General features: G+C 45.9%; 1 protein-coding gene across 1 annotated transcript in view; it reads right to left on the bottom strand.

Annotated features, from left to right (window-relative positions):
* LOC119383982 (mRNA turnover protein 4 homolog) overlaps positions 1-24,068 on the bottom strand; it is a gene marked incomplete at its 5' end in the record, with an annotated part of 59,174 nt that overhangs the window by 21,202 nt on the left and 13,904 nt on the right. Inside the window, 1 exon segment of the mRNA XM_037652264.2 lies at positions 4,641-4,717. Within this exon segment, the coding sequence (XP_037508192.1) occupies positions 4,641-4,717 (77 nt within the window).

The raw sequence follows: 24,068 nt of genomic DNA, 5'->3' as shown, positions 1-24,068 counted from the left end.
TAAGCATGAGTTTCAGGCAATCGCGTGTGGCAAAAATGTCCATTTGTTCAATTGGCACAAGATCCTAATCGTGGTCATGCAAGTGAGCTGCGTGTGCTTAGTTCTTTCACACTTCGAACTGTTGGTGCCAAAGGGATCGTATACAGCGATTACGTTTTTGTGGATGATGCCATTCTCACCTCCGCGGATCTATCTGTCAAAGATCGTGGCCGAATGTGCCTGTGCATGCACCAGTCATGATAAAGTTCATGAGGAGGTGGAGCAGGGGCCGCATTCAGTGGTGATCACATCGTGGATAATTTCACCCTACAAGGCGTTTTGCAATCTACATGCCAATCTGGCACTGTGCCAAATGTGCTAAGGCAGCAATGTTATTTCCTGGAGATGCCATCGCATCCTGCAATAATGCTGCGAAAGTGAAAGTACTGCCGAGAATACCAACCCAAGTGCAGAAGCAAATGACATTGAAGAAGCAGCGCACAATAGACGCATTCACGCAGACATAAAGACGACGAAAACACAAGTGCTGATGTTTGCGTCTTCTTTATGTGTGCGTGAATGTGTCTATTGTGCATTGGGTCTTCAACATCATCACTCACAAACTAGCCCGTCAGTATATTAAATTGAAGTCAATGCCATCTTTGGCCACAGAGGCAATAGATTTATTTAATAGACATGCACAGCCAAGTGATGATGGGAAGAGCCGCATGGCACTGCAGGTGCTCGGTGCAAGCTTGGCCCAAAAGGCAAGACACCGACAGTGAGAGCAATGCACCTAACGGCACAAAAAAGGTTCATAGTTTTACTGGCCCTATATAGAGTAGTAAGCATTCACATACTAATTAAATTAATGAGCATACTGTCTGTGCGCACAGGCACAGGCAAGATTCGTGCAGTGAATCGCGCTTTGCTAACTGACATTTATACTCTTCCCGACTTCTTTGCCAATCGCCGCACTATATAAGAGTTGTGGTTTGACGATCAAAGAAACAAGCACTTGCAGCACTCAAAATAGCTGATGAAAGAACAACCCTAACAACTTGGCATAAGGCGGCCAGTGATGTCACTGGTATTTGTGGTCGTGCGTTAGTATTTGTTTACGTGCAGGTCGAGTATGCCACTGGATATAACATATGAGCATATAATTAAACCATCTTGCACTGGGACAAATGAGTTTCTATGCCACGCTTAAAGAGTCGGTAGCCACTCATTAAAAGCGGAAAACAGAGGTTCACAAATTTTCTGTCACCACTCCTTTAATGAGCTTTAACGAGGTAATAAATAAACATGGCAGCCTTGGTGTGTTTCTGGGCTTTCGGCACTCCCTTAAATATACAAGCTTCGTCTCTTAGATCAGTGTAAGCTACTAAGAAACGCTGTCGCTGGTGATGCGATTCACACTCCCTAGTGTCACCCTATCTTACATGCCTCTGAGCTCCGTGAACTGTCTGAATTAACCGATGTATGACTAAATATGTCCAAATTAAAGGCCAACTGCAACGAAATCTGACTTAAGCAGAATTGACTCGGAATGGATATTTAATTTACAATGGGTGCTCTAATTGTCAACTAGCAGACGATGTGGAGCTGTAGCAGTGTACTGGAGCAAATCGGACACAAACGGAAAAGATATAAATCCCAGCTTCAGCTCGTGAGCAGAACTCCCTACAACCGCACCCCTTCCTTTTCTGCGTGACGCCTCCCTACGAGCAGCTGATTCAGAAGAGCTTCAATTCTTCGTACTCCGCTTGTAAACTCTCGTGGCAGTGCACGACTGGAAAATTTGGTTGAGCTGTTCATAGCACTGTCTGCACTGTCTGCTACCCGAAATATAAGAACAAAGGATCATGGTCCTAAAATTTTTTGGCCTTGTTCTGTTGCATTTGGAAGGCTTTGTAAGTCACTTTCACCGCAGTAGAGTAATGAAATACAAAAAACTAGCAGTTGTTCCGTGTACGAATACAACCGATGAACGCAGCTCCTTAGAAATGGGATGCAAACGACTATGCGCCTGATCTCGCTGCTGGCTTTCATGAAGGCAGTAGGGTGGAGAGTGGGTGGGTAGAGCGTCTGTTGCACTTGGTGGCGGGAATGACTGCGCGAGCGAGTGGCGTGCGCAGCGCAGGGAGACAGGTGGGAGAAGGGTGCGAGCGGTGATGCGGCGGGGAGCTTCGACAGCGGCTTCCTTCCGAGTTCCATTTTTTTTTGCACTTGAAACATCGGTGAGCGTCGTAAAGCTGTCCATATTTGTCTGCACATCATATAGATCTTTTTCATTTTGTGTGCTTATAATATTGTGTGCTTATAATATTTGTGTGCTTATAATATTAATAACAAATCAACAGCTTTACGGCACAGAATGGGCCTTTGTGAATATTTGTATGCAAAAATCTTGACGAACGTATGTCTAATTCACTAATTAATTTTGGGATGACAATGAGAGCTTATCAAATGTTGTAACTCAAAAACTACAACAGATAGCTTTAAACTGATTTCAGTTATGATATCAGCATAACAGATCACATCTGCATGCCAAATTTCATCCCTTTATCCCCATAAATAACAAAAATAGCAATCATGGGCACATCCCGCTTAATGCCCTGATTGGGCACTAGGTGGTGTCACAATCTTACAGACATTCGGTGAGATCACTGGTTGCGGTTTTCGGAAACTATCGGCACAGGATTGGAGTAAGTCAGACACAAAGCAGGCTAATTCGATTCTCCAGCCCGAGCGCTTACGTTTCGAACCAGTCCAAGTTGTCCAGAGACCATTTTGTATTTCGTTCTATCGGATAGAACAGTGTCTCTGACCGTTCTGTGCTCATTCTTTACCAAAATGATTGACAGCACTGCCTTTTCCAGTTGCTATTCCCACATCTGACCGTCAGATGAGCCTCGATCGATCCCGTGCGTCGCGATGTTTGCTCCCTCTCGTCCTCTCGTGGCGTTTCGTTCCATTCATCACAGAACGTGTACAAGATAGCTCCCCTGCTGTCTTGGAGACGTCACTGGTTCACGATAAATGATGCTCCTGGTTTACGCTTTGGGTATTCGTGCTTCATTGGTAAACTACAGATGGTCAGACGGCGTTGTTTTCAATTACAATGGTCGGTTTGGCACATTACCATGTTTAACGCATCCCTGCATTTCTGTAAACACTTGTCTGACTGTGCCCAAGACTTTTGTATTAAACTTAATGAAACACAATTTGTTTTCTTTAAAATTGTCTATGTGGCTGAATTGTTTTGAACGCACTAACAGCGTTGCGTGCACCGAGCATGGTTACATTTTTGTCGAACTTTGCTGCTTTGACTGCTCGCAACTAGATGATGAGGCAATCAGCTTTTCGAGCTTTGACTACTTCTCATGCATGGATGGCGCAATGAAGTTTAGCACTTTGCGGCGTGTCGTTGTTTTTCCTGTATTATGCTATACTGAATCTTTTGAATATGTGATGCTATATTTTAGCATGCGGAACACGTCAACAACTTAACACAAGCATTTTACGCTATACTAAAGCTGTCTAATATGAATACCACTTGTTGCAGGTGCTTATTCGAACGCTGGTCAGGGCTTCCCACTGTTGGGTTTGCAGTGGCTATATACTGAAGGCACTGCGACAGGATTCAACATTCTTTTCGTTTTCAACATCATTTGAGCAAAGAGACACTGGTCATACACAAAGTCGTCATCTTTTAAGTGTGCCACGCACAGCACAGCACTCTTAGATAGCTCTCATTCCTTTCGCCTTACTGCGATAACCCAGTCATTAAAGCCATACTGGTGCGTTTGCCGCCTGCCGCCATCACGCCTCCATGCATTTCCGGTGCTCATCCGTAAGGACATCGCCACACTGCGCCGTGACAGTGGCCCCTTCCGATTTTTGATATGCTTCACCCCATCACACTATGGCATTGCAGCAAAGGTGCCTTTCGGGCTCTGCTACAGCCGCAAACGGATCAACTCGCTAAAGCGCTGCTTCAAACCTACGTGATGATAGACGTGGCCGAGGTGGGGGCTTCAATTAATGCTGTTTCGGCCTGCAGTTTAGGCAGAAAGTCTGAAAGATTGGATGCCGAAGACTCTCAGCGTCCAAAATTTTGGACATTCTTATAGAGTGACATCTATGGGACTTGTGACAGTGCCGCGAAAGCATCTGAATTTTCAAGCATGTCCGAAAAATCAAGCGTCTGAAAAATTGGCAGGTGACTATAGTGCCATCTCTTTCAGCTCAAATCTATGACTCCCAGAAGAGCTTGACCCCCTTTGAGCACTTGTAGCTTACTTTAATTAGTAGTGTGTTTTTTTTTGAACCCTTAGAAATTTACGATACAGCCGCTGATGTAAGTGGTCGCATAAAGTGCAACTTGGAGCTCTGTCACGGTGTTTGGCTGTGCAAGTAACCTGTGAAGATATAAAATTGATGTAGCTGCTCTGTCTTTGGAGGCCCTCAGTTACTCTAAATGGTCAACGACAACCTCTAGTGAGCCCCAATGTCTGCAGTGGGATCCTGGCTCTCAGTTGTGGCTTGTTGGTGCAGCATGAAGTTGTCAAATGTAGTAGCTCACCTTCGCACCAAGGGGACTATTAAAGGTGCTCGAACAACAACTCTGGCACGCTAGCTGTCTTGAAACTTACCAGTATGCTTGCCTGTTCTGGCTTCAGCACCTCGCCTTCCTTGCACACCTCGTGGTCCTTCACCAATGTCACCACACCTGTCAATACAAGAAAATTATTGTGACACTTTACAAAACACGTCATGAAAGTTGCAACATTCACAAGACAATGCACTGTGACATAAGGACATAAGGTCTGCTTGGTATGTCTACATCCAGTGTTAAAGAGGCCCGAGCCACCCCATGGGCTTGGCATTCAAAATTACTTGGAATGCATTTGATGACTCTCCAAAATATGAAGTTGCAAGAATTTTTCACAAAGATGTAGCAGAAACGAAGGTATCGCAATCACCATATTTCCCTTTCAGATTCTCTCCCAACACCCTTCGTTACAACGGAGTGGGCCTCTGGTGGGTAGCACTGTTGGAGGTGCCCTCTCCTTCGCGCTATGTCACCTGGCTTCAATGCTGCACAACTTGACTGTGCTGATGGGTGCTGCTGGCATGATCGTTTTTTTGTTCATCTTATCTGGTGTTTGTTCCCTTTGTTGTACACATACAGGACTGGAGGCGCGTACGTGTGGCTAGACACGTCTACCATGCCTTGTGTCGTTGGGTACGTCCTCTGTGTGTAGCTTGTTCTCAATTGTGTGCATAAGTCGGCAACAGGCATAACAACATAACAATAAGCATATTACTCAAGAAATGGGTTTCGGCCTTTACGGTGAAACACCCCAAAAGGTGCAACTAGGGAACTGGACAAACCAGATGTCGGCAAGGCAGCTGCCTTCAAATTAATATGTGCCCGATTCATGTCCATGCCTGACAGCAGTTCCAAATCGTAATGGTAGGCATCACACATCATGTGTATACAGAAAATGCATATATTTTTCCTGCATCTCCATGGATTACAGGCCAATGTGCTGTAGCCAAGTAGACCACGAGGTGTCACCTTGAGGCAGCTCATATTGAAATTTGATATCTTTTCCGATTCTGACTTTGCAACCGACGACAGTGCAAGACATAACTTGTGTGAGAACGACAACGACTGGAAAGCCTTAGCATCAAAGACCTTTTCTGTAGCGTGGGAGGTTGCGCACGGGCACGTGTTCAAGATAAAAGAATGTTTTCTTGATGATAACAGAAAACAAAAGCGTTCAGAACGAGCAGACTTCAAGTCGCACTTCCGGCCTTACCGCTGAATTCGGATTTGACAGCGCAAAGTCAGGATCTGTGGAGTGAAGTATATCATTTAAACTTTAAAATGCATAAACGATTTTGTACATTCTGCGTCAAAGAAACCATTACAAACCTCAGCTTTAATTTAGTTGTCACATTTCACAAGGTGCTGTTCATCGTCCTTGTCACCAATGAACTCATAGCTTAGCATGTGCACTGATCAGCAGGGGATCTGCAGCGTTGGAACTCAGCTGTGCACACAAGTTTGGTAAGGTTTGAGGTCACTTGTGACATTCAAAGACAGATAGAAGCAAACGAGGCACAATGGCTGCCATGCAGAAAGGGCAGTGCGGCCAAAGACTTGCTCAAGCGTGCGTGGGCTCACTCAGTTCAGTGGACGACAGTTGTGCTCACCTGGAAGTGGGCTATCCACATCAAAACGCACAAGTTGAAACTTTTTCTTACTTCAGTCTGTTTACTTAACCACAACTATTATGCACTGCAATAATAGCAAGAAACACATTTGATTAAAATGCCGTTCGTGATTTATACCAGCCATTGGCCAATAGCAGTAATCTCAGAAGTGGGACAGCTAAGATTGCTTTTGGAGCATAAAAAATGGCATCTAGGAGCAGGAAAACTGTGTTTTAGAGCAGCTAGAAAGAAAAAAAAAGCGAGAGAACCCTTTTAGTTACGCAATAGCACAGGAACAAAAGCACTGTTAGGAAACTATTTTCCGATAGCTAGGGCAAACAATATTCCCAGTAAGAGTTACTCGCGTGGTAAAGTTGCAAGCTAAATAAAAAATGAGCGAAGAGAGAAACCGAGGGGCTCAAATATTTTAATGAGCTTTTATATCATATGGAAGAAAACAAGCATCAATGCTTTCCTTTTTTCTGCACTTTATCAAACAGTGCGCGCTGAAAAATGCAGGCAGGAATGTCGGCAGACTAACGGTGCCTTACGTGTTCTAATTACGAAACCAAGGCGGAACGAAAGGTGTGACTGTCGTCACGCAGCTGGCCAACATGTGAACTGCGCTCAATAGACTAATGTGCACAGTTCCCTCCAAAATTTCAACACACACTTGCTCGGAAGCTTTTCCAACCTCTCAGCAGATGTTTTTTTTTTTTGTATATGATTCAGCAACTGCAACTGTGTATAACTAGATTTGTTACAGTCTTCATTGCAACGTGAGAGTTTGGCAGCTGCATGTTCCTGTCGTGCCCGTTGTTTTTTCGGAAGAGAGCGTGCCGAGCATGGCTATGGTGAATCTGGCCTGCCTAAAGAGGTGTGGAAACTACACGGCAAGTTTCACCGGTGTGGCATTCATATGATGCGATCTAGCCTTGCGTGCTCACTGGTCCATGAACTTGAGAGAGTGAGATTAAAAAGCAGACGACGCTGTCTCATGGAGTTGGCGCATTATGTGTAGCCATAGCAATCTAATCCACTTGTCAAGGCAAACTCCTGACACTCTTGGCGTCACCGGTACGGCATATCTGTATGGAGTCGGTGGCTGCCTCGCAAGCCAAGAACTCGAACTATACATGTACAGGGCGCTTCGGCTTCGCTCCGCTAGTAGTGGACACTCCCGCCTCGATATTGTTGCTGCCAAACGTCAGCCTTATAGTGTGTCAGTGGCCGCTAGCGGTGATATGAATTCAGATCAGTGCGCACTAGCCAACCCCCCATAGGTATGCAAGCTGCTGAGATATCAGTTGTGACGTAGCCTGCACTGATGCACAGGCCATGCTTGCATTGTGACTATGTGGTGTTGGCTGAGCATTTGAGTCTCTTTCTTTATTTTATTTTTTGTGCAATTTCTTTGGCGTTATCCACGGCTAGCGGCCAATGGCACGCAATCAGCTGCCATTTCGCAGCCAACGCTAGCGAAGCGGGAGTGCCAACCGTCAGCAGAAGGCGCCCCCTCCTTCTCCCCCTCCGTTTTCGGCAGCGCATCCACGTATCACGCTATCTCGGTTTTGAGGCATCGCCCTCGGTCACGTTGTTCGAGCTCATATTGCTCACGATAGATACATGCCAACCGCCACTTTTGTCTACTCTGTGCATGAGCGTCGCTGATAAACAGCAAAAGCGCGGAAGACGATTACGGCTATCTCAGTGAGCGTTTGTAAAACGGTGACGCGGGAACACAAAGACTGTGGCGGAAGACGGACGACTCGTCCGGCTTCTCCGATGCGTGTGCGCATGTCAACGACTGCGCACCCCACATCGCCGAACTCGCCGCCGATAGCCAGCCATTTGCTGCCGTGTCAAGCCGATTGTTTCTAGTTGTTGCAGCACATCGCAACTAAACTAACGCCGTCACTTTACTGTTGCTGTATCGTACGCACGCATCTATCATGAAATGGTTCGTGATGCGCACTTAGTTCCTGACCGCAGACGGGTGCGGCAAGGCGAGCTGGTTTCGTCCACGAAGGCAACGCGCTACTGCGGGCACTTAGCGGTCTCGCACAAAGACGCAGCAGGAATGCGGCGCGGCGCATTGGGTTCTTGCGTATTAAATGCGTGCAGTACGCATGCAACTGCGCTAGGCCACAGTGCACTACCGAGCAGTTAACTGAAGATGCTTGTCGTAAGGGTTGTCAGCAATCAAGCCGTACTGGCGTGTCTTCAGCTGCCGCATCCCGCCTCCGTGCATTCCGCTCTGCTTATCCGTAACATCGCCGCACGGCGCCGCGATAGTGGCCCCTTTGAATTTTTGGTCTGCTTCACCCCATAACGCTTCGGTATTGCTGCAAAGCTGACTTTCGGACTCTACTACTGTCTCAAACAGATCGGCTCGCGAAAGCGCTGGTTCGAACCTACGGATAATAGCGTGGCAGAGGGGGGGCTTCAATAAATCTTCGGAGCTGCAATTTGGGCAGAAAGTTCGAAAAAATCTGATGCGGAATAGCTTCAGCGTCCGAAATTTCAGACGTTCCAATACATTGAAGTCTATGGGGCTGGTGAAGGTGCCGCGAAAGCGTCCGAATTTTCGAGCATGTCCGGAAAATCGGGCATCCGAAAAATCGGCAGTTGACTGTATACATGTACAACCATAAAGATTGGCACAGTGCAGACAGGTGTTAGGCCTACTTTTCCAGACTTCAGTTTCATCCAGAATGTTCCCCGCGAAACAGTGGATGAAGCTGTATCGAAATTATTTACAAAGGTGTTAGTTTCTGCTAAAACTCGATAGAAAATAAATCGTGGTTGTTGGTTTTTGTGTTATGGAGTAGCGGGGCACAATCTCAGCCAATGCTGCAGTTCTGGCGCAATCGGCACAGCTGTGCCACCAACGCCATTTGTTAAATGACGAAATCTGTCAGCGACCGGCAGCATCAAAGAGAGTGAGGATGAATTTCTGTATGAAGAGAGTGCACTTGAGAACAAGGTGACTTCATACTGCCGTTGTGAACTTGACATACTGCACACAACTACAAAATTTGGCTGAGCTGTTCACTGCAATGTTTGCTATTTGTAGGATGCGTTTTTCTTTTTCATGAAGCCTGAAGGGTGGTTCAATATCCCTTCAAAGGGGTACTGAAACAAAATTTCGTGGCTGAGATAGCCTGAGGTATCGATTCCCGTGAACATGCGCATACCAGCAACCAAATCTCAACAGCGAATAATGCTTAGAAAGTAATTTATATGAATTTTGAAGTTCGCGTGAGTGATCCAGCATTATGCACTGCACCTGACGACGTTGACATAATCTAAGGTGACCCTGAACTACTGTGACATCATAACTGCAGCCAGGCTCTGAACTGGTGCAGCTAGCAATGATGACGTCATAGAACCCATTGCCCTGTGGCGCGCTTGCGCCAGCAGGCTGTTTGTGAGTCCATGCAGGTGGCAAACGTGTGGAAATCTCAAGAAAGTTTTTGCCACCAGATGACAATGATGATAACGATGACTACAATGACATCGCGGATATAGGTCACAGTTCTGTGTGCTGTTTCACATGCCAGATCGCATTAGCAGCACCTGGCAGCTTGTCGTTCTCGGAGCTCTCCCATACCAAAAATGAGACTGATTTTAAATATCTGTCGTGTGCTGTAGCACGCGATGTGCCGTGTTGTGACTAACAGGACCCCGGCAACATACTGCAGCAAAACAATGCCAGATCAAAATTTTTGTCAGTATCCCTTTAAGTGGTGCAAAAATTGCCCTAAGGCACAGTCTTCACAGCAATAAAAAAAACTACTGGAAACAATCTATATATAAAAAATCATGACATAAACAAAACACAAGCATACATAAAAAAAAGTGATGCAGAGATGTGTGAACAACAAGAATTTTGATACCCAGTGAAAACCTTTGCTGCAAATCAAAGAATTTCATCTAGGAATTTAATATCCAATTTCCCAGAACATTCGTAAACAGCAATGTACATAGATTAACTATGTCAGGATCGAACTTTTTTCACCAAATGTGACCCCCCCCCCCCCCGGGTCAATATTTTTTATTTCAAACTTAATATCCTCACAGTGACCTATTTTGTAAAAAAATCTCTCCTGGTATTTTTTAGAGTGACCATAATGGGGCAAAAATATATTTTCCATAGTTATAATATACTCTATTCATGATTATTAAAAAGACAAATGAAAAATTTATGTTGTAAGTACAGTTAAAACTAAATCTAACAACAGTCAATTTTATGAAGTTCCAGATCAAATAAAACAATTTCTATTCCCCAGCAAGTATCCATAGGGTTCAATGTTGTCATAAACCCGAATTAATGAAATTAACTTGGCACCAAGCCCTATTTAACAAAGTTTTTCCCAAAATAAATGTGTGAAAAAGAGGTATTCTTTTCTCATTTTGACACATTGACACAGACTGGTTGTTCTATGGGTGTGTGCTCTAACACTGTTTTTATTTTGGCAGGGCTGCATGCAGCACCCATGCATGGAACAATGGACTCAACAGTCAGCAGTGCTCCAACGAACCAGATTGTGCTATGGGTGGCAGTGGCTCGTTGTCTTTGTAAATGCTCACACAGGAACACTATGGGGGTTCTTTTCGTTATTTCACGGTTTAGGACAGGTAGCACTGATTGTCTCCTCAAAACATTCCTGCTCGCACAGTCAGTGCATTCGTTCTCCCCGTCTTTGCCTATCGGCAACCTGCCATAGGGCCCGGATGTGGGAGGCTCTACGTCCGGGCCACTTTCGCAGATTTCTCAGACACACAGGTGTGGGCTGGTGGCAAATACAATGCAGCAGTAGCTTCTGGGCATTGCTACTTTTAGACTTCGAAGGACCAAAAAATCCCTTTCTCGATTTCAGAAACATCTCGATTTAACAAAATAATTCTAACGTCGCCATCACTTCGTTAAGTCGCTTTCTCGATTTCACCATCTTCTCATTTAACGGAATAATTCTAACGTGGCCATCACTTCGTTAAGTTGAGCTTCAAATGTACAATGTACTGGGAAATCCTGAGCAAGTCCCCTCACTTCAGCAAGTCGAAATTACCGGCAAAGTGGAGACCTGTGCGCTTTTCCAGAACGGCACCGAAATTCAAGATGGCGTCAGCAAAGCTCTCACGCCAGATAAAATGGAATGCATGTGGACTTCCTCAGAAGTCTTCTCACTCTCATTCACGGCCCGGCGCATTATGACACAATGGTGGTAAATCGGGATAGCTGGTTGGTTATGATCATTCACTAACAGCGAAAAAAAAAAAAAAAAGAATGGACAAACACAGCATCACACGAGTGCTGGTTTGTCTCTGTGTGTTCGTCCATTGCTTTTGCGCTGTTATTTTACGATCGCATTATGACACAGCTCACAAACACAAGAAACGCAATCCCAATGTGATCAGATCGCGGGAAGCATGGCATGGAAGCGTCTATGATGATGAGACGACACGATACACCCTAGGCAAGAAACACAGCTCTCGGAGGCCTTACTTTTATTGAATATGGCATCAAGGCACCAGCTTGCAATACAGCTTGAAGGCCATGCTTTTGCTTGCGGGACCCTGAAAATCGTCACGGGTGTCTTGTTTAGCTAAGTTTAAAGGGACCGACAACCGATTTTTCTCGACCCAGTTCTTTACGGCGCAATAGAAAGCTCACCCTTCGTAGTGTTTGTAACTGCAGCGGTTAATCCGAAAAGAGTGTGGTTATTTTATTAGCAGTATTTTTCAATCTGAAAAGCCCCTGAACTGTACGTACACATCCTCCAGCAACACTCTGAAGCAATAGCGATGCCAATAGCCCCCCCTCGCATTATGCTCAAGGTTTTGCTTTCACAGGATTGGGTGAAACCGTGGTTAACCACCTTCCTATTGACATTTTCGACCATTTGGAATATAAAAAGCAGGTAGAATAAGTTTTCCAAACACTGGTCGTCACGTGAGATCTCTTTACTGCCTAGCGGGCTAGGTGCTCGTGGCCTCCGCGATTACGTCTGGCAACATGTTGCTGGAGGTAATCTGGGAGGCCACAAGGCGCTCTTCTTGCTTTTCCAAGACATCGGCAGGTGCCGCTAGGCCCTCGGCTAAAAACGTTCATGCTGCCGCTGATGAGCATCGGGTCATACGTCAAACGAAGGCAAGCACCATTGTTCTGCTCAGTGCAAACGAATGCATATTTGCACGTTTTACGTTAGAAAAATTATAATAAAAAGTGTGCTGTATTTCAACGCTGATATAGAGACACTTAATAGCGCACACCAGTAAAAGGTCACATGATAGGTACATGTGCACATTCACTTTTTTGCCACCAGAGGCGCCAAAAGTGTTTTGGGTGAAGAAATAAAAATATAAATCTGCGTTTTCATGAGAAAAACAGGGCTAGTTTTAGACTGTACAAGAGACAATCCTTCTATTAGTGGGGTTATCTCAATTCATGACCAAAGTGGTTGTCAGTCCCTTTAAGATACAATCATAATGTTGGAAAAAAATATCAAATTCTGATGACAAATTTCAGGCGCAGGTGCTTTGGGATTGGGCTTCTAAGGGGGGACTGGATGGGATTCAGGCACGCCAGTGCTGCATGTGTGTGGTGCATAACCTGGATGCGAAGCGGGAGGAGACGGGGTGCTTTCCCAGAACGGTGTGGAAATGTGAAATTAGCAGTGAAATTGGAGGGAGCACTTGCTCGGGTGGGGGCATTTGCTCGGAATATTACGGTACGTTCCCTGAAGTAAATATGATTGACAGGCTTCGAAAAATTAACACACCAAGAAAGACAATGGGCAGGCATGGCAGCATTGTTCTTACATGGTGGCATCATTTGCACATACCAGTGCCTTCATGTGAACAGCTGAAATCCCTGTGGACAACAAGCGAGCTAGTATCATATGTTTACCCTCTGAGAGATTATAAACGAGATAGACATTAGTTTTTGTAAGCACAACAAACGGAGACTGCCTGTGAGACAAAACAAAACTTATCGCTATGCGCATGTGCAGATGTGTGGGTGATAGGCAATGTGCTGGTGGCCTAGGAAACTTTAAAATAGAAACCGGAGGGCATTTCCTGCATCCCCGCAGGGTGACAGCACATCAGAATCATGTGGAATCCCGTAGAGGATGCCAGGAAACCTTTTCTTCGGAAGCCTGTTTTTCACATTCACCAGTCGATGACACAATTTTTCTGTTGGACACATGAGCTACCTGGATGTCATATCCGCATAGAATGCGGGCCAGACCCTCACTCACACCCGGCATGTGGTATAGCGATGCGTTTCTTTGCGAGCACATGGTCAGGTCTTGGGCACTGAGACAGGTCGCATTCCACTGAGTTTGGAAACACAGGGGTGGAAATTGGCTTCAGTGTTTTGGAGCAGCTCAGGAAGCAGGAATAATGCTGTTTTGGAGCACCTTTGGAGCACCAAATGTGCACTTTGGAGCAATGCAAGTTAGTCTGGGAGCAGATTTCTAGGGTCAAACATCACTGTTAATTGAAATAATTTATTTCTGGTGAACAAGCAATTCCAATGGTTTTTACTAGACATTCAAGGGACACTAAAGAGAAACAATGAATTGGTTTAGATCGATAACGTGTGCTCGGAGAACTCTTGTGTAGTTTATTTCACCATCATAGGTTTATTATTAGAGCAGAAAACCAAGTTCAAAGTTTCATTTTTAAATTTCGAGCCGAACTTTGTAATTTGTGACGTAAAAGCTTTCAAAGAGTATTTAACGTATTTTGGTGCCACTGGCTCGACGAAATTTCCACAAACTCGTTATGTCATGTCTCTGGCCCCCTCAGAGGACAATGTACTTCAATTTAACCGATTAGGAACTGCGTAGGCCCAAGCAGGCGCCATCAAAAATACGTGACGTCACGGCAAATGGTGCGGGAATTCCAAGGTGGCGTCGCCACCTGTCTTTTCTTTTTGCGCGTTTTCTCGCTTATTAAGAGTCTTCTCGCAGCAAGCTGTGGTGTTTTTGGTATCGTGGAACATTACTTTACTAATGTGAGAAAAATCGTTTTGCTCTTTAGTGTCCCTTCAATACTGATGAACCGACCAGACTTGCCACAAATTTATATATATACACAGTCGAATCACGCTATAACGAATACTGCTACAACTGAAATTTTTGCCACAATGAATAATTTTCGATTCCCCATCAGCTGCCAGTAGAAAACAATGCTAAAAATGTCTCGTCACAACGGAATACCTTTTCTGGGTATATCCGCTTGAACGAAGTTCTTGCGACTGCTACCACATAAGGAAAAGGAGCTTGCCTAGGATTGCCACAAAATTCCACTAGCAACTCGATCATTTCTCATTGCCAGAGCCGTGCGGCCGTATCGCAAGACCGTGTCTTCATTGGAGACATGCACCACACGGACATCCTGATAAATTTTTCGCCAATCGGCTCGGCGACATACCATCCATTCGCTATGATGTTGCCGGTGGGCTTGATGCGCGTGCGGACTGCGGAAGAATCGTTTTTCAAGAACTCCCACCATGTTTTTGACGTAGCGCTCAAAACAAAACTGCTGCTCATCGTCACAAGCCCTGCAATCGTGAATGAAATCCCCGGTGTTTTGAAGCCACATGCGCGGCCAGCGTGCTCCTAGTCCAAGCGTAACTATATTCTGCCGCAACCGCTGCAAGCACAAATGCGGTCATGTTGATATGATCATAGGCGACCACGAAAGTACACGCGCGTCCAACGTACACGCACCAACTCAAAGCAGTGCTGCGGTCAAAACTGTGGTAGACGTGATTACAGAGAGCAATGACACTGTTCTGAAAGTACGAACACAACCAGCGCGCACAATTGAAAATGGAACTACCATTGGTCGTAACCGCTGCGCAGAAAACCGCGGTCGCTATCGTCGCGATCATCAATAGCGAATAAGCTTCGAAGTACACAGCTAACACATTGGAAGAAAGATTAAAGGCAACAAAGCAGTAAAACGGCACGAAGCGTTTCAGCTTTCCTTTCGCTCGCTTATGACTGTGGTAGTGCGGAGCTTCGGTACTCCATTTTCAGTTGGCCTCTAGCAAACTCTGGCACGCTTGTTCACAATGCTGTGCGCTCGGCACGATTCGAGGATAGCCTGAATATTGTACAGTAGAACCCCGCTGTTACGTTCCTCACTGCTGTGTTTTCCCGGCTGTTACGTCGTTTTCCGCCGGTCCCGGCATAGCTTCCATAGGATACAATGTATTGGGAACCCCGCTTTTACGTCGTAACTGTCGGACCGTTTCCGTATGACACGTCGCGAAGTGCGCTCGGAGCCGACCGAGTGACTACCAAAGAGAGCGGCCATGGTGCATTTTCATGCAGCTTGGCCTCGTTTGACCGTAATATTAGCCACATGAAAGGCGCAAGTAACAGAATCTTTCAAGTGATGCAAACAAAAGCATGGCCTTCGAGATTCAAATTGCAAAGATGGCGTCTATGACGTAACTACTCGCGAAAGCAAGGCCTTCGAGATTGGCATTTACTATTGACAAAAGCATAGCCTTTGAGATTTGTATTGCACAAACATGGCGTGTATGACGTAATTGCCTGCGAAAGCAAGGCCTTCGAGATTGACATTCACTTCTGCCATCGCGTTGGCGTAGACTCATCATCATCATTTGTCGGAGAACGGGAGGAGTTCGAGCTGGTTGGAGCTCGCATGGTCGTGCGTGCGGTTCGCAGTCGGACTCGCCGCGCCGGTCGTGATTGCGTGTGCTTAGTTCTTTCATGCCTACAGCTGTTGGTGTTAAAAAAATCACATACGTTGATTACATTTCTGTGGATGAGGCCGTCCTAAGCTCCGCGTTTCTATCCATCGAGCTAGATCGCGGCTGAGCGCGCCAATTTTCGTGCTGCTCGCAAGAATTGAAATAAAATTCTGTACCACTAAATATTTTGCCGTTTTTCCTGTTTTTCGGCTCTTACGTTCGGCTCTTACGGATTGCCACAAAATTCCACTAGCAACTCGATCATTTCTCATTGCCAGAGCCGTGCGGCCGTATCGCAAGACCGTGTCTTCATTGGAGACATGCACCACATGGACATCCATGTGGTTGTCGTGTGGTTACGTTTATTTTCTATGGTCCCTTCAAAAACGTATCAGCGGGGTTCTACTGTATTTGCTTGTGTATAACTCGCCCCTGCACCTAACCACCACCTTCACTACAAATCGTGGGAGACTGAAAAAAGATACTCGCGTATTGACACAAAGCTGCCTTCCTTGCATTACCGTGGAGCAGTGCCGTGAAGCCAACTTGCACATCAAAATTCGCGTATAACCCACACCCCGAGTTTCGCTTTAAAACTTGCTGTATATTTTGTGCGTGTTATACGCGTGAAAATACATTCACTCGGTGTGCAGCCAAGTATGTCTGAGTTTGCGAGAGTTCAATGCAAAAGACAATGCATGCGCTTGCGGGGACCAAAGGACAAGTCATAATCATCAGATCTTCCTTTTTGTGGTGAATACATGAAACTTCACTGCTACAAAATTCCGTGACAATGAACTTTTTTGCGCGTCCCATCAATTTCGCTGTAGCAGGATTTGCCTGTAGATATATACACAGTAGAATCTTGGTGATACGATCACGGCTCATACGAATTTCGGGGTGATGCAAATTTTGCTGCGGTCCCAGCCAAGGCCCATTAGCCTGCAATGTAATAGAGTACGGTTGTTCCCAACTGATTTGCATCTCACGACGTTTGATACGAATGTGCGCTACCGCGCAGCTACGAACAGGTGCCGTTGCGGAAAACACGGGCAATCATGCACGGGCATGCGCGCCGCGCCACTGCTTTGCCAGAATATGCCATCGGCGGCACGTCGTATCCTTTGAGATTGTGTGAGCAAATCTTGGAGGCCCTATGCGCCTTAGGGTGCCTTTGGGTTTAGGTTACAGATGGCGATGGCATCACGCTCTTTTTTTTCTTCTTTCCTCAATACGTTGACGCATGTTGCTGGGCTCGAGGCAGTGTCGCTGTACTGAGTTTACACAAGTGCCTGCCACATCGATGCAAGCCATGTTCTCGCAATAAGATGGTCTTGGCAAAGGAGCTAGGCCTCACAACATCAACACGCACGATTGTTGGGGATGCGCACGCCTGCCAACTCTCCGATTCGCACGGGAGACTCCCGAATTTTGAGCAAACCTCCCGATTGTGCGGGCAAGGCAGTAAATCTCCTGAAAAACATTGCGAACATCATCGCGACAAGAAAATAATAACAACAAAGGGCAACGGTTCTAAAATTTTCTGGCCTTCATCTAGCACGTGCAAAGCGCTCCTTAAGTCACTTTCACCGCAGTACTTTGGTGTCATGCGGAAAAGCACAATAAGATTTGGAAGGGGCTACTAGCTGTCACAGGTCAGATCTGGTTCACTAATTACACATGCAGCGTATATTTACGAGTATGATCGCCGACGTCTAAAAACTTTATTGGCAGTCATTCAGAGCTGTTCGTGACGTCACTGCGGCCCCGAGAAACAATAAATGAAAATGTACGCCAGCTTTATTTTGTCGGATACTAATTTTCCATGTTTTCTATTGATACGAACTTTGGATGATACAACTATTTTTAATGACCCCGCGAGATTCGTATCACAGAGGTTTTACTGTACACACACACACACACACACACACACACACACACACACACACACACACACACACACTCGTACGCATCATTAAAACATCACAGCTGACAGAGCAATAACTCAGAGAAAACTAGAGATAAATGATGCTTTGCAAAGCTACACTTGACTAGACCTCAGACGAATAAAAAACGTTAATAAAACACCACAGCTTACTGAACAACAACCAAAGACTACAGATAAGCTACCTTCAGTCTAAACCCAACGAGACTCAATAAGGTGACATTTAAAAAGCTTGTGCTCCCGTCATTAAAGTGCCACAGCGAATGAAAACCGAGAGGCAAATAGAGATAAGCAGTGCACTGTGTAGCTAAACCCGACTACACTTCAGAGATATCTTTTTTTTTACTGTTCACATTGACAAAACACAACTTCTGGCATGTACAAATGAGAAGACTAGGAAAATGAAATACCAACTTGTATTGCGATGGCAATTATATGGACACCATTGGTGGGTTTTTGCCGTCGCCGTCATTTTTCGTATAAAGTCTAAATTGATAACATCGCCTCGTGCATCGTATTTTCTACGCGCAAGTAAAAGCATGCAAGCGCTGCGGATGAATGCGTCTGAAGCAGAGACGAAACGAGTTGGCCGTCTGCGTTGCGCGAGGGGTGCATGTGATGACATCGCTCCGCGCGCAAGGCCTGCCATCGATGGCTCCTCGAACAGAGATGAAACGCGTCGCCCGTCTTTTGTCGAACGAAGGAGCATGAAGGGAGTCGGAGCAGGGGGTGGGCTGCGTTGCTCGAGCAGCAACTCCAAACTTTGATCATAAGGGCGCGATCGCTAGCGCCAACACGTGCGCTATCTCAGCAGACATCAGCAAACGGTCCGCTTACTTCGCGTTGACCATAGTTCTGAGATGACAGACAGCAACAGAGCCGCTTCGCACACCAGCGTTTTGTAGAGTTACTCGAGATTGTATCGAAAAGAGTTAGCTGCTAGCCTTACTTCATATAACATTACAATTTCTTGCTATTGCATTTATTGCTTCCCCTTTGCGACGAAACTTTCAAATTAGACGCTATGCAACTTTATTGCTTTTCTCCCCTCGTTGTGCCCTACTGAAGTGGTCCGGGAAAGAGTGTGGAAGTCTGTGGTGTTTCCTGATTACTCATGCGCCCACAAAAGTGTCACAGGTACACAGCAATACGTTGCTGACAGGAAAATTGTCAAGTGGTTCCAGCTCTCACCCTTTTGGAGGCTAGTGGGCAAGCCCAACCGCCTTAGGTGAGGTTCCAAAGAGTGCTGGAACTGAGGTAGAGGACCTTGGTCCAGGAAGACCTGCTGTGTTGCCCGGAAGCCTGCTCGTGCATAGTCTGGGTCAGAGTACTCATTGAACCACCTGGAAGGAGCAATAATTAGATGATGATGATATACCATTCACTACTGAAAAGAGCCCTGAAATCATTAGCATGGCCGGAGAAGAAGTTGGGAGAAAGTTCAACAGCTCAACCCCCCTCGAAATTCTGGTTACAGCCCCGGTAGATGTGGCATGTCTGGACACATAACAGCCATTTCGATACGAAAGGCAGGACAGTGTTTTAAAAAAGAGTCGTTTTCTTTTTCCATGACAAAAAAACAAAACACAAATGACATCTTGGCACATGCCAATTATAGCAGTTTACCAAAACGCAGCAAGATGTGGCAGTTTTCACCTCGTGACGCACTCAGCACAATTACAGCAATAATTTTACTGCAATAGGCAACATGTGCACACATGTATGAACCAAGGTCTGACTGAATAAGGCTAACGTTATCTAACATTCAAATGAACAAACTGGAAGTGATGAGTGTGCACGAAACTTCGCAAGGTCGAGTTTGTACTGCAGTCCTCCATTTCAAGTTATACGGTCGCACAAAGGTAACTCAAACTGAAAGCAAATTGCAAAATGGTTCGATACAGATAGTTAAAAATGCAAAATGCAAAGCCTGAAGCTTATATAAAAATTACACACTACACAGAAAGCCTCCTAAGGTCACGAAAAGAGGGACTTTATGAACTTGTTTGTCTAAGGTCAGGATTAATGCGTAAAAGTTGCCTTATTATTCATATTGCACCCATCCTTCTAGTGGAACACCAGCCTAAGACCAAGAGGCCATCTGCATTTCTGTAGTGTGGCAGTTCTCACTACAATAACGAATGCCACAATAATATGCTTCACTACAAGGTGGTGAACTCTCTTCGCTATTAGTATTCTTCACATTACAGTGAAGCGTTGTTATGCTAGAAGGCAGCATAACATTGAAATAAGCAGAGCGGAATAGACCCCAAGTACAATTGTGCAATACCTAGGAGCCTTTCAAAGCTATGACTGTCACAGGTCTCGGGAGTGCTCGCGTTCAGAAGGACTGAGAGACGCGAGACGGCGGTGGCACAGCAAACATGACTTCATCTAATACAACAAACATCACCCAAAAACGCACCAAGAACAAACCCATGCAAAAGGCACTAGTGAACACACAGTACGGCGCTTTTCCTAATGTGCTAACGATAAATTATATATTAGACTTTACATGCTAAGTGCAGTTCTTAATTCTCAGGTCAGTCTAGCCATCTTGGACTCACAGAGGCTTTCGTATTGAAACACTCTTACTCCCAAGTCCAGCTCGACATCCAAGACCGCTTGTAGTAAGTAGCGTTGTGTCCGTTGACAACTCTCTCGACATGATCCTGTCATCTGTCAAATATCCACGTAGCTGCTGGGAGATTCCACTGTCTCCGCTGCCTGTTTCCCGGTCACCGTCACAGCCGCCACTAAAGCTTGGAGGTTAGGCCTATCTTCACGCTCAGCTCCTGCTTCTAAGTGGCATACTGGCCCAAATGATGATGAGGCACCCGGGGATCATTCTGCACGTTGACTGCATTCTGCCGTTGAAAGCGGAGCATTGCAGATGCCCCGGAACCACTGTAAAAAGGCTGCCGTGTGTCCTAGGCGCCTCACCCGGCTTTTGCCAAGATCGGCGTCCACACAAAGGACGCCTATACTCCATTTCACACATCAGGTGCAACGCTGTGGAGGCTAGCGAGACTTCTTGCAGTAGATGAGTTCGCATTAAGAAATAGTGCAATATTGTTACCACCCAGAATAAGATTTTCTTTTTGTTTTTATGGGGAGTAGTAATTAAAGATGTTTTGTGCCTTATAAATAAGTAAATGCCGTTATACGTCTGTTTTTATGTGGCTGGATTATTTGCTCTCGTTTTTTGGCATTTCATTCGCAGCCCATCCTGACTCGTCAATAAGAGGTTTGTGTTCGGCTCGCGCGAGCATTTACAACTATGAAAGCCGACCACGACGACCACGAGACGCGTGGAGTTATACACTTTGCAGACCAACTTCTTGCATAGCTTCCACAGCGATGCTGGCTTGACCACCTTCGTCCACAGGTGCCCCACAGACAACCCTGATTCTTACTTCCCCAATTGCTGACCACAGCTCAGGTCACATGCAATGAGCTGTCTCTCTGCCAACCAGGTGTGTGGATTTGCCGTGCACACGATAGAGTATCTTTCCACTTCAGTCCACACCATCGCATACCATCGCTGCACACCATCGAGCACATTTCCCTTCGGATCGCGTACCATCGCATCTTCTTCGTCGTCTGGCACGTGTCTCGTGCCCTTTACTCACGGCATTGACGAGGAACACAGCGATGGAGTGAATGACTCAACAGGGCTTGCCCAATGTGTGTCCTTGCATTATGTTACAGCAAAAACCAGGCATTTTGGTGCACGCCCAGGCTCTCGCAAGTAAATGCGGCACCTGCCGCGAACCCCGCTTAATACGTGCCAACCTCCGCTTGCAAATTTGCATCTCGTGATGAGCGTCGCTGATACCAGCAAAGCGCAGAATAGATTACGGCCCTCTCGCATAGAGCATTTGGAAAGAATGATGCAGAACACAAAGACTGTTGCAGAGGAGCAGACGACTCGTCTAAATTTCCCAGAAGCGTGTGCGCACGTAATGGTGCATTCAGACGACGGACTGAATCCGGATTTGTCGTGGACGCGGACGGCTAATCCGCGGGTAATCGACCTGCAGACGCATCCACATGATGGACGGTGTCCTAGGAGAGAACAGCCGAATTACTCTAAACCGCAGATTCTGCACTCACCTGCACCCGCTGGCAGCAGACCAGTTTGAGAGTATTCAACAACACGGAAGCCGACAGAATGCGAAGCACACCGAGATTTGTAGAGTATTTTAGAGGAATGTAATTTGTTGCGGTGAAATCGGTGTTGTTGGCAGAATGGCTGAATGAATAGAAGAATCTGCTTTACAGAGAGCTGCTGGAGACTGACCTTGCTGCTGTCACACGTGGGGCCCTGCATACGAAGGGAGGATACACTGATGCGCCGATATCAAAAGTTTTTTTTCTTTCTTTTTTTTTTTTGGTGGATAGCAGGTACCGACAGTGCACATTGCACTGCTACGCATTATGTTTCCTTCTCTTGGTTCGCATCTTGACCTTAAAATCGGTGTTCAAACGTGGGCCGTGTTCCGAGACAACAGTTTTCGGCGACAGCGCCACTATGCCTGCCGAAGAATCCTGCGTGTGCAATGATTAAAGCTTACTTACCCGCTACTTTTACCTGTGCGCATTAAAAGAGATATACCGGGTGTCCCAGCTATCTTTAGCCAAGGGTTAAAAAATAGAATATTAGAGGCAGGCCAGTGAAATCAGTTGCAAATTGCTGACAGTCACCTTGCGCACTACAGACAATTTTTTGTTTTGTAATTAATTAATTTGTTAATTATGATTATTTAACTAAATTGCTAAATAATGACTTTAGGCAAGAAATGCGGCTTGCAAAGTTTGAGAGCGTCTTCAGAAACCCCCATTGCATTATTTGCGATAAAGAAAGTCACACGTACACCATTTTTTCAAAGAAAACCCGCGAAATACAAAAAGAACCACGTGACTAGCGCATTCGTGTGCAGCGAACGTGCTGCTCTCAGCCGTGCTTTGAGCAAACGAAATCAGCTGCAGATGCAACTCGCCGGCTCCGCTGCACCGGTAGGCCAATAAGTTAACGGTGGTTTCTCGGCCTGTGTCAGCCAGTCAACGCGCATGACGGTGCAAGTTGTAGCAAGTGCGGGCCAAGAAACCACTGTTAACTTATCGGCTTACCGCTGCAACGGAGCCGGCAAGTCACGGCCGCAGCTGATTTCGTCTGCTCAAACCACGGCTGAGAGCAGCATGTTCGCTGCACGCGAATGCGCTCGTCACATAGTTAATACGTGAGACTTTCTTTATTGCAAATAATGCAATGTGGGTTTCTGAAGACGCTCTCCACCTTTGCAAGTCGCATTTCTTGCCTGAAGTCAATCTTTAGCAATTTAGTTAAATAATCGTAATTAACAAATTAATTCATTAAAAAACAAAAAAAAATTGTCTGGAGTGCGCAAGGTGGCTGTCAGCAATTTGCAACTGATTTCACTCACCTGCCTCTAATATTCCATTTTTTAACCCTTGGCTAAAGAAAGCTGGGACACCCGGTATATCTCAAAGGTGATCGTCTTAGAATATGGCCACAGAAATAAACAGAACTAAGTGCCAGCAGAGCTGAAATCAACTGCGAGGACAGCCGTACGGCTCGAGCAGAAGAAAAGTGTACTGGCTGCCAGCCCATTCATCCGCTAAAGCTGCGGCTTTCCACCGCCAGAATCCCGATGCGAAAAAAACGCCAGGCCTGCGCTGAAACCGCAGCACAGTCACAGCGAAAGCTGGAAGAGTGGTGTTTCTAGAGCCCGTTATAAGCTCTCTTGGGGCTACTAATACAAGTACACTAGCAAGGTACCCACTACGCCATAAATCACAATTTTTGTGAAGTTGGGAAGCACCTACTAAGCCATTGTTCGTCATTCTATGGAGAAGCAAGGCACCAGCTACACGTCTGTAAGGCATTATGTGCACTTTGTTGACGAGACGACTGATAACGATGAAGAATTATGGCTCAGCCCTTTGCAATGGGTTGGAAGCTTTAAACGGCCCACCAGTTATGTAATTTGCATTAGGTGACGCCCGGTCGCTATGTCCCTCTCTCGCCATGCTGTATAACATACGTGACGTGGGAGAGAGACGGGAGGGGGGGGGGGGCAGAGAGAACTTTACTGAGACCCCGAGGAAATGAATCATGCGCTTATGGGCTTCCTTGGCAACCAATACAAG

The sequence above is a fragment of the Rhipicephalus sanguineus genome, chromosome 2, assembly GCF_013339695.2.
Source record: "Rhipicephalus sanguineus isolate Rsan-2018 chromosome 2, BIME_Rsan_1.4, whole genome shotgun sequence".
Lineage (NCBI taxonomy): Eukaryota > Metazoa > Arthropoda > Arachnida > Ixodida > Ixodidae > Rhipicephalus > Rhipicephalus sanguineus.
The sequence above is the reverse complement of the archived record's forward strand: the minus strand, read 5'-3'. Positions and strand labels throughout refer to the sequence as shown.